The 12,057-nt window shown below is 43.2% G+C and overlaps 1 protein-coding gene across 1 annotated transcript in view; it reads right to left on the bottom strand.

Moving 5' to 3' along the window:
- Positions 1-12,057, bottom strand: part of MYO7B (myosin VIIB) — a 132,178-nt gene that overhangs the window by 17,434 nt on the left and 102,687 nt on the right. Inside the window, exons 34-40 of the mRNA XM_063442439.1 lie at positions 10,190-10,316; positions 7,139-7,347; positions 5,640-5,821; positions 4,493-4,617; positions 4,216-4,364; positions 2,045-2,207; positions 801-956 (exon numbers count right to left, since the gene is read on the bottom strand). Coding sequence (XP_063298509.1) covers positions 801-956; positions 2,045-2,207; positions 4,216-4,364; positions 4,493-4,617; positions 5,640-5,821; positions 7,139-7,347; positions 10,190-10,316 — 1,111 coding nt within the window. The remainder of the gene's footprint in view (positions 1-800; positions 957-2,044; positions 2,208-4,215; positions 4,365-4,492; positions 4,618-5,639; positions 5,822-7,138; positions 7,348-10,189; positions 10,317-12,057) is intronic.

The raw sequence follows: 12,057 nt of genomic DNA, 5'->3' as shown, positions 1-12,057 counted from the left end.
TCATATCACAACAAACAAGGTGAACAAACGCTACCTATGAGCCAGGGGAACCATTTGTCTTTTTGTTCGGTTTGGAACTCCCGAAATTGACAGACAACTACCACTGAAACTCTGGAACTGATTTGGGCAGACTCTTCATGAGCGGTCAGTCAAAACTTTACCCCAGTGGCGATTCGGACGTATTTATGGCATCTGAGCGCTATTTGGACAACTTGGGCGCTCAGATCCAAGCTATCCAGGGATATAATATTTGTGGGGGTTCCTCTATGTATTATATGTGTTTTTATGTAATTTTAATATTTTCTGGTTTTATGCACAGTCATCCTGACTAAAAAATTAATGTGCGTGTTGGGGGAGTGTTACGGGCGTGTTTAACTGGATCCCTGATGTGTATAAAAGCAGGCCATCTGGCCAGGATAAAATATTCCTGTTGTAATAGTAATCCCATACTATGTTGATGAGCATCACACAACCCATTGTCGTCTGTTTTTGTGCTGAGGTGACTTTCCAATGTCTGTCCAATCACAGAAAGGTCTTAGAGACCACCTAACCGGCCACACTGTACAAACAGTTCTTGTGTTTCCAGAACAGCTCTATTATATTTGCTATGTAGGGATTCATATTTGCTATTATGAGTCTGAGCATGCGTGATACATTCACTTGCAGCCTGTCACCAACATTGTGAGCAGCCCTAGTGGAAGGTTGGTGCTGGCACAAGCATGTAAACTATAATGCAATATTTAAGCATATTATCTATGCAGGAAGCTTATAATTAGAGTGGATTATAACAAGTTAGTTACTGTAGCACTTTCTGGATCCTCCTCATACACTCCTTGGCCAGAGGTTCTTTTCGACGGCTGTCTATAAATTTCTGCACGTGGACTAGTAGTTGTTTACTGGGTGGAAACAGGCCACTACACAGCCACAGGAGCTGCCATCCACCTCCCAAACTGTAGCTGCAAACAAACAACAAAACAACATGTAGTGTCAGCATTAGTGAGCAAAACTCGAGCCACTGCTATCTTCACACGTTAGGTCAGTACTAACAGGATTTCAAGTAGATATTATTCATTAGGGTGCCGGGGGAATGGTACACCCATCATGCTCACACAAAGTGGTGTTCACCTAACAATGCTATGTGGATGCGCACTTACACAACATGGTGATACTGTTCCCGTAATATTGTAATAAGTGTTAATAAAAAGAAAAACTATTAGTAAATCCTTGAATGTATGATTTCCTTATTGTGATGCTTCAACCTGTGGTATTCTTGGACTATGGCTACAGCATATGCATCATCCGTACAGATGACAACTATCATCTGAGTACTTTCACTCAAGGTATTCTGAGAGTTAAGTTGGTATTTGTTCCATACTGGCTAATTTATTTGCTGATTAAACCTATATCCCTAGAAAGAAATTCATCTGTGATATGTATATTCATCAAAGTGTAAGATGGTATTTTACAGAGATAATATGTCCCTAAAATAAACTTTTTTTAAATTCATGATCTCTTTATTGTGCTTAATTGAATTTTCTGTTTCAGACAGCAGCAAATCTACATAAAGCATTCTATAACTCTATTTTATTTACTAGGGCTGAGTGAACTATTACTTGTTAAAGGGGAACTGTTACCAGCCAAGATTTTTAGGATTATGTTTACTCATTCCCTACATTTAAAAAGTATGTATATATGAGATATGAAATATTAAAGTAAATGTAGAGAGTCACATCTCTTTATCCTACAACTGGGTGCCTCCATCTTGGCTCCGCTCAATCGTTATAAGCTGCTATTTGCACCTGGCAGTCAACAAGAAAGATAAGAGGAAAATTAAACATTGCTGCATGTTTCTCCGCCTTTCCCTGCCTTTGCCTTGTCTGAGCTGGATTATGGCATTTGCTAAATCTTCATGAATTTAAAAGAAAATGGAACATTAACTGAAAATGTTAACTCAAGTTATGGTGATTTTCAATGTTTTTTTTTTAATGGTATAATTTTCAGAGAAGTGCAGGACTCTATCCTTGCATTGCATATGGAGTGTTACCTGCTTTTGTTTCCTGTCATCTGTTTCAATATCTGGCAGTAAATTTCATCTCTTAGAAGGTCTTCACGCACAGGTCCTGAGAAGATCTGATCTGTGAATTCTGCAGGAGAGCGAGACTGCTTTGATGGATAGTCTCCCATGTATTTCATGATAGGTGGGAAAGGTTAAGGAATTTGAACAACATATCAATATTATTATTACTGTCTAATAACCACATGCAGCATTGTGTAGGGATTGTTTAAAAAAATAGGTTTACAACATGTAATGTGTATTGTGATAGGATTGTGATACAAGCTGAGATGTGAGATGTGGTCACTTAAAGTCATGGTTTTTTTTTAGGTTTTAGGCTGAAATAGTCAATTTAAGGGTTTTTTCAAACTCTGGTATTTTGACCTAGATGACACACCTTGGTTTTGCAATTTGAATGGACGCATTTTTTCATTTTCACAACAATAAAGAAAAATATATTGTATATTCTAATCATTACATTAAAAATGAAAATTATTTTCTCTTGTGAACTTAACTGTAACGAACGCTGGTAATTTGAGATACACGTTTGTTCGTTTCCTCCCGAACTGCTAGAGGCTGAGTGATTAAAGCTCGCAGTTCGGGTGTTGATTCAAACGTTCTCTAGAAGAATTTCAGCTTCCAAGTAAATTCACTAAGCAACTCAGACGGATACCCAAACATCAGCCTAGACTAGATGAAGAGTACAACAGGAATGACTTTATTCAGGCCAACTGGACAGTTTTTATGCAAGTCCCCATACATGCGGTTTACAGTGACATATTCCAGTGGCATTCCCTACTAGACCTGAGAGGGGACTATGGCAAAGTAAATACTGTAAGTACATTGGCTCTCAGGTCCAGGACACTCCTACATGAAATCGGATAATCCTTCCCCTGTGTTTGGGAGATAATTGAGTCAAGGATTGTACTAAACTCAATTATCTCCAGGCACAAAAAAAACATACATTTCCACAAAACCCCAAAAGTACCTCAAAACCCATGAAAACCCCACAAAGTCATATCCTCTGATAGCCCCGGTCTGGGGGACCAACATATTCAAAAATCACCCAGATCGGTTCAGAGGTTTGGGATTTCCATGGAGGTCATAATTTGACCGACCGCACACAAGATCTTATGCCTACAACAGTTCCACAGTTTCAGAGGTAGCGGTCGGTCCTTTTTGGGAAGTCTAAAAACCGAACAAATTCACAAACTGTTCCCCTGGCTTATGGGTAACATTTGTTCCCCTAATTCGTGGGAACAAACCTACCGAATAGCGATCTCCTGGCTGGTTGGTAAAAAAAAGCAGGCGTTCGTGAAGTTGAACGGCGTTCGGGTAGTCCAGTGTCCGATTTTAGTTCCAGCCTCTTTTTGTGCGACAAGATAGCTGCCGTTTTCTCCAACACGTGGCGTTCGGCCATATGAATGGCGGCCACAAACAGAGAGCATTTAATCAGCGGTTTTTCTTTGTAGTTAATGAGCCAGGGTGGTGGTCGGTGTTCGGTAGTTTTATCTACCGAACGAAAAAAATCAAAGTTAATGAACTAACTGGGTGGTTTCTTCACATGAACTATTCACTGACATGAGGACACTCCATCTACTGACATTCAGAACAGTCACATCTTGGGTAGCGCAATTTTATCAAAAGTTAATCTGCCACAGTCACTTTAGAAGTAAAGGCCAAGTCCAGCATTTTATAACCAGATGCCAAAACAAGCATTAGCATACTGTAGAGTCCTGGGATGATGTTGTTGCCCTGAACATGGAAAGTGGCAGCATCGGTAAATGTGTTCTATACTTACCTTTGCTCCATTGCCCTCCAAGACAGGAGCAGATCTAGAGTTCAGATTCGGGAGGGCACTGCTGGATTCCGTCCCAGAATTTATCTTAAGAAAATGGACATATACATTTACACAAACACTAATACACACACTTACAAACATAACATAATATCTACACCTTCATAGAGACAGACAAAGACATATACAACCACCCAGAGATAGATAAAACAGATTTATATATTCAACATGGCTACAAGCTTAATATGGGGGTGGTCAGTCATTCAGGACTGCTGGCCACACATAAATGCTATGCTAACAGGGGTTGCTCCCCTCCCCAGTACTTGGGATTCTTTAGTATGCTGATAAAGGATATCACTGAAAGCTTGACATGCATAATCCCGTAAATCTGACACCTCGCACACCTTCCGCAGCAGTGGCTGTCTCAATGGTTCTCTAGAATAAGCCCATAATTGGGATTTCACACGAGATCTCTGCAAGACAGCCCTGGAAACAGACTCTGGGTCTGGAGGCCTGCAAGACGTACAAGAAACAAAGACAAGAGTATATATCCAAACATTTATTATGTTTATATGAATATATCAATCTGTAAAACTCAAATGATTGGTTTTGGTTGGTCAGCTCCTGGTAACATACTTTACCTGAAGTGCTGAATGGAGAATTCTTCCAATGTGTATGGCTTCTCTTCCTCTTGTATGTTAAAGCTATCAAGATGATTGTTCAAGAATTCTGACCTGCGCTGCTCTGGAGACATCACGATCAACCTCTGGAAATCAGTACATCAATACTTTAATATGTCTAAAGGGAACAAGAAGGACTACAACCTATTTCCTAAACCAACATCGTTGTGGATTTCCCAGTATAAACATACATTTTCAAGAATGTCCATCATTCATCATTATTGAAAGAGTTGCTCCAAGCACTATGACCACTTCAGTGATTTGAAGTGGTCATGGTGCTTGGAATCTATATGTGCAGTGTTTCAGTAAGTTATTTCACGGAAGGAGGTTCAAGCTGCAGAGGGAAGTTATAGTTTCTTTTCTTTCTTTTCTTCTTCATCTAATGCTGTACTAGCGAGGGTCTCTCCATCCATTTAAACACTGTTTTTGGTTTTTATTAACCATTAAAATAATTACATCCAAGAGACATACTTCCACGTAGGATGTGTAGATGTATAGATGTATTATTATTGACTTTCCTCACATTCACTATGGGAGCAATATTCTCCCAGTAGAAAGGCAATTCCAGGTAAGTATAACTTGCTGGGCAAACTCCTTTTAAGCAAATATTACATTGCACATGCAACTATATATAGCAGTGGACGTTCCTTCAAATTGCATGGTAGCACTTGGCCAGCAGTCCAGAGATGCCTACATGTGCTTTCATGTGATTTTTAAAGCATCAAAGTTCTGGCAATGCAAACTGACTTCTGTCTCTGTGTACAAAGTACTATTATTTCCAATTCAGTCTATATTACTGGCACTCACAAACATCTGGATTTACCATATTGAGTCCACTACACCTTCTACACTGTCCAGTTGTGCCTTACATTTATATTATCCCACACCAAAACTGTTGACAACAAGTGGGTAGTATATGAGGTGCTGACAACAGCCAATGATCTGACAGAAAACCAGGGGACGGTGTCTATATATTCCACACCATGACCACATCAGTGAGTTGTAGGCAACAGTTGAATAGAAATATGACTATATCCCAGATTTCATGTGTTTGGTGTATTTCTAAATGAAAGTTATGAAAATTAATTAAAATGATCCCTTCCCTTACCAGTATCTCAGAGGTAGGCTTGCTAAGGGTTGGTATAATATATATTGCATCTAGTGGCACAGCCCCACTTTTCTCCGTTCTCTCATTCTGGGCATATATCCAGTTATGCCCTAATTGCACATCTGGACTTTTGTTAAGGAGCAGCACATCTCCAGTTCGGAAACCAAGGAGTTCAGGTTCATCTGATTTAAAAAGAAAACATTGGAGTTAATTTAATCCTTGATCCAGACTTTAGGTCTCATATATAGATAGAGAGATCAAGATAGGCAAGCAAGTGAGAAACAACTGGAAACAAAATAGACTAATAAGAACATTGTGACAAACTCTCCTTCCCACGTACGTTTGGCACGAACTCCTGGAGGAGTGTGGAAGCTGGCTTCATGCCCACTGACTATATTCCAGGTCGGAGACCCCGTCCGGGAGCTACCCTGCCCAGCCACCATTAGCAGCTTTCCCTGGGTGCCCCTGGTTTGTCACTTTCCCATTATTCATGTAACCAAATGCTAGCTCCCTGGCGGGCGTTCACATGAACCAAACTCGTGAATGGTCCTCAGTGGTACTTAGCCGCGAATGTTATGGAACTGGTTTCGGCATAAGGTGACCGTGCAGTTCATGGGAACTTAGTCCGGGGTTTTGAACCCCTTTGCAATCCGCCAGGACAGTGCTTTTTGGAGGGAAGGTACCTGAGACTAAGGGGAACAAGCGCTACCTGAGAGCCAGGCAGAGCACCCCGTACTTCGAACGCAGGAGCTCCCGAAAGTTGACGCCCTGGATCTATTTTGGGCATCGGACCACGTGTGCGGCCGGTCATAACTTTAACGCGGTGGCGTTTCCCCTACACTGCATGGATCTGAGAGCTATTTGGAGAACTTGGGTGCTCAGTCCAGGGCTATTTGGGAATGTATAACATGTGGGGTTATTATACGTCTTTATTATGTTTTGGGGTACTTTTATGTTTTGTGTTCCTGGGAGATAATTAGCTTACCGGTCTTTAACGTAATTATCTCCAAGGCACAAAGATTTCTGGGAGGGGCTTGTGTTGAATACAATGGAGACCCCATGCTGGGGTCTATGCATAAAAGGGCGAGTTTGGCTCATTAAAATTAGTTGTACTCCCAGAACTATGTGTTGTGTGGTTACTGGGAGGGGAAAGGGCTAATCACTGGTCAGCACCTTTTCTTCCAGGTCGTGGAAGATTTGGCGGGGAAAGTCCTTGTAAGGACTACAACTCTCAGGACTGTGTGTCGTCCAGTCCTTGGGAGGGAATAGAGCCAGTCCCCTATTCGTTTCCAGAATGGAGAGGCTTCAGGAAGATCCCAGTCAAGCCACAGCGACTGGGGCAGATGCGCTGAGGTTTTCCCCGGTTCCAGCTAGGAAGAGGTCCTTGGTGGAGGTACCGCTACAAACATGACATTTTCTAACTTTTAATCCTATTTTAAAGCTGACTTGACTTTTGGAATCTCATGTAAAAATTTAAAACACACATATGGCTAACTTACCTAATGGTAACTTGCTTTTGGGTCCCAATGTGTCTGCTGCTATCTTGGAGCTGTCTTGCAGGGCCACTGCATACTGAGATCTTGCCTTCAGCCCATCTAAAAAGTGGAGAAGGAGTTGCGCAATCTCTTCACTGTTTTGGGAAGTCAGGATATATTCCTCTCCTCGTAAAGTATTCAAAACACAGCACTGACCGTAAGACTTCTCAGCTCTGAAAAGCACAATGTACAATAAAGGCTACCAGAAAATATCAGATAAATGAAATTAACATAGTGTTTCTTTCCAGCGGTACTGAATCATACGGATTGCCTCCATTTGTGGCCAGCGATTGACATCTCTTTTATATGGGAAAAGCTTCAAAAAGCACAGATAATCAGTTTATTTAACAATATAAACAATGTTTATTATGAACTGAAGAGGATAATCAGGCTCCTCTTTCACTGCTTCCTGTTTTAGTAACTGATTCCCTGCATGATGCCATCCCTTTATCAAACCTCCCAAGAGTCCTGATTTGCAAAAGATTGTTCCTAGTTTGGGCTCAAATCGTTTTGTCCCTCTTTTCTATCCTAATGCCCCACTTTTCTATCCTAATGCCCCTCTTTTCTAGGAGCTCCATATTATTGGTGTCTGAGTGTATAAGAGTTGGACAGAAATAGCACTCACAGTGATATGTCTTCAAACTACAATAAATGTGTTTAGAAATCAGTCTTTGGAAATAAGATACATTGTTCTTGTTTGTTCTAAATTACATTTTAGTTGCATAAATTGTTATTAGCAAGTCACCTAAAATTTCTCAGAACAGCCCTGCCCCTGGCCACACCATTTGTGCGTCCATTGTTGTCCATTTGAAACGTTGGGATGCCCTTCTTTGCCCTGTAATTGGTGAAGATGTCAAGTAAATGAACTTTGCTAGATGATTTCCTTGGCTGTCTAATACAGAGTTGTGACTGTTACACTTCCTGCTACTCTGTGATTGGATGATATTTGCAACACCAGTTTTTATTATGTTAATTAAAAGTTAAATATTCCGGGGGGCGGTGCCTGACGTCCAACATGGTTGGACGTGTGACTCTGGAGCTCCCCGTGAACCGAACAAAAAATGTGCTAAACCTAAGAGTTAAATACACTCTGGGAGGTCCAAAACCGAGTGCAAATAAGCAGCATCCATTTATGAATCTAAACACGTCTGGAAAGAGGCGCCCAGCCGAGCAGCAACCTGTTTCATCCTTGAGGCCTACTGGAACCGCAGTGTTGGCAGGAGGGAGAAGCGGCTGATCTCCCGAAGCCGCACATGCATCTCGAAGCCTACCTCTTGCAGCCCCGTCATCCCCCCCTCTTTGGACCGGCGGGGGTCATCCCGGTCTCCACTGGGTCAGCATTAGACCACAATAAAAGCTTACTTCCCTGCCGCGTTAAAAATTGCGTGGCACACAGGGCATCAGATCTGGAAGGAGGCATTTGAGGCAAAATTTGACGCTTTCTGCCAGAAGTTATGGCAGCGACTTGCCAGCCAAACCAGCGACCTTAGCACTCCTGACACACAACCGATCCAAGAAGCAGCTTGTAACGCTTGTGAAACACCAGGGCTGGATGATATATTGGAGTCACATACAAACCAGCAAAAGACAACTCAGTGGGAAGCCCAGAATATGGACACCCTGAGAGCCAGTGACTATGACATACACTCTGGGGAGACCCACGGACACTGGGCAATAGCTCACACTAAAGACTGGGGTCAAGTTTATGTGGAGCTGGAGCAGCACACCCCACAAAGCCTACGCTGTCTGCTGACAGGGAGAGGAGAGAAGAATGCTGGCAACATCGGGGACTCTCGCTCATGGCCAGCGTGTAGAGTGGGGTGAACAATGCTGCACATGGCATCTTGCAATCCTGCCAGCCTACAAGAATACATTACAGAGCAGAATATTCATGTTTAGTTACTTTCAACTAATTTTGTTAAAGGACCACTCTAGTGCCAGGAAAGCATACTCGTTTTCCTGGCACTAGAGTGCCCTGAGGGTGCCCCCACCCTCAGGGACCCCCTCCCGCCCGGCTCTGGAAAGGGGAAAGGGGTTAAATCTTACCTTTTTCCAGCGCTGGGCGGAGAGCTCTCCTCCTGCTCTCCTCCTCCGATCCTCCTCTTCTCCTCCCCGTCGGCTGAATGCGCACGCGCGGCAAGAGCTGCGCGCGCATTCAGCCGGTCACATAGGAAAGCATTCATAATGCTTTCCTATGGACGCTTGCGTGCTCTCACTGTGATTTTCACAGTGAGAAGCACGCAAGCGCCTCTAGCGGCTGTCAATGAGACAGCCACTAGAGGAAATAGGGGAAGGCTTAACCCATTCACAAACATAGCAGTTTCTCTGAAACTGCTATGTTTATGAAAAAATGGGTTAACCCTAGAAGGACCTGGCACCCAGACCACCTCATTAAGCTGAAGTGGTCTGGGTGCCTAGAGTGGTCCTTTAATGGTTTGTGCCCAGTGGTTACCTTACCTTCCCACAGTGTTTTAGGCATATAAACACAACCTGTAACTGTCTTAGAAATGCTCTCTATAGCTGACACCTTTTAGGACAGCATATGGTCACTCACTTGAAATTGGTCCTGATAGAAATAGTATATGCCTCGGCACTGTCATACACATCTTGGTAATACTCTTGATCTCTAAAACTTCTAAAAATGTGCAGTTACCTCAAATGTCATGCGGCTGCCTATGTCCAACTTTGTTTTATTAAGCTTGCTACTGCTGTCGTGGCACTGCAGGCACAAATGTTAATATATGCACTGCAAATAAAATTATGTTTTTTTAAAATTATGAAATATTCCGCACTTAAGGACTTGTGTCTTTTTTCCTTATTGTTCTTTTCTGAACAAATTCATTTTAATTTGTATTGCTTTGATCAAGGAAAGATTTCTGTGGTTTCTATGATGATTGGGGGAATAGTTACAGTTTGTGGCTCAATTTTTATTAGATTTTATCGTTTGTCACTTATGAATGTATTTATTACGCACTGTCAATCCACAGGTTTTAGGAAGACATTGCTCATAGTCACCTCTTGGTACGGATGCCAGTCAATTCAGGAAATGAGATTTCCAACAACTTTTTCTCTTGTTCGTCAAGGAAACTAACTTCTTTCCAGTTAATTGCAACAATGAAGTGGTTCCTGCTGATGCTGGGACCTGGACATAGAAGAAGGGAGTGTGAGAGTAACAGGAGTAACAGGATATTATTTCATATCAAAATAGAATTTGTAGTTCCGTACATTATTTTTATTTTTTTTACCTCATCTGTTTTTAGACATTTCATAGATTAGTTAGGAGCAACATCCAAGAAAAAAAATGATCCACTTTCACAGTCTTTACATGTCTCACTGTTACTTACAGTGACATACCAGTCTGAATATGAACCCTCATTTCTAATTCCCTGTGTGTATACTAAACTAAAGGAACAGTCAAGCACCATAGCTACTAAAGCGCATCCTGCAATGCGATGGTTGAAAGTATAAGCTGATCGCTCCCAGCCAATGATCTAATAATATTATTTTTGCTAAAGCAATAATACTCCCATAACTACGGTTTAAAAAAAAAGAAAAAAACTACAATAGGGGGCGGGGCTTGGAGGCCATGCTGAACGGTCGCAGGCTGCAGGAGCTCCTGCTTCAAACCGACTGAACGGCAATATGCACCACTCTAAAGACGACTTACAGCCACAAAAATGCCACCACAAGCAAGGGGACAACGGGGTGCACAAATCGGTACCCGTCCAGCGACGTTTCCACCGGTATGCACCCGACACCCCAGCAAGGCCTACTAGCATGGCGGGCACAGGGGAGACGGACGCTCTCCTGCCGCCAATGACGATGAGACCGTGGACCCAGAGCCCTCGTTCCCCCCCCCATGGTCCAGCGGGGGTTATCGCGGACCACCCTTTTACAGTCTCCCTAACGAAGGGTACCCAAGCGACTAGATCTCTGAAATGAGAAAACGATACTGAAGCCTACAAAATGGCGTCTAGCCCGCACACCGCAGCCATGTACAGTGCCAAGGAAGAAACCGAGCTCCGTCTCAATGGCTTATTCAGCGCTTTATGGGAGAAGCTTGAGGCACTCTTCTGGCCAGCAGCACAAGGTACGCCACCAGACAGCACTACACAGAGCTCAATAGGGGAAGCCGGAGGGACAGCAGTAATTCCCCACCCGGACCTCACTCCCAAGACGAGCAGGCATCCTCACCGGGCCGCTCCAAAGGCGGCAAAAGAGAAACCTACAGAGAGCAGGCAAGGCCTGAAAAAGACCATCATGGGGCAACCAGCAAGCAGACACCATCAGCTACACCGCCTACTTACCAACTCCAGGCGCAAGACCCGGAGAGGCACAGCCTTTCGAGACAGACCCAAAATGGCGGACACAGCGAACCGACCACGCAGGAAACCAAGCAGCCCGCGACCGAGCCAAGCAAGGAGATCTGCAACCGGGACTAACCAATACTCATACAGTCAGTCAAGTAAAGCATGGCGCAGGTTTACAGCGATACACCCCAGCGAACACCTTGCCTACACCTGGCACGTTGCCATGTCTGGACTGCAGGCTCTCTGGACACTGACTGCACCATGGGGCGATGACATACCCCAAACAGGCAAGGGTTGACCAGACACTATCATCGGGACTGCTGTTATTATCTTTCTATTGTTACTTTCTTTCTCTTGCTCATCTATAATTATTTTTTAATCTCAGTGTAAGCACAGGCACCAGGATAGGCATGCAATGCAATTCTTATAGCAAGGTTGCCGCTCTCTAAAGTGCAATTGTTCTGGTCTAACGCTACTATTAGGAATTGTGCAGTTTATCTACCGCTACATATTTGTTCAACCATTATGGAATTCCCGCGCCTGTCTTTGCGGTCTACACAGCTGATAACCCGC

This window comes from Pelobates fuscus, chromosome 2 (assembly GCF_036172605.1).
Source record: "Pelobates fuscus isolate aPelFus1 chromosome 2, aPelFus1.pri, whole genome shotgun sequence".
NCBI lineage: Eukaryota > Metazoa > Chordata > Amphibia > Anura > Pelobatidae > Pelobates > Pelobates fuscus.
This window is presented reverse-complemented; position numbering and strand designations above follow the sequence as displayed.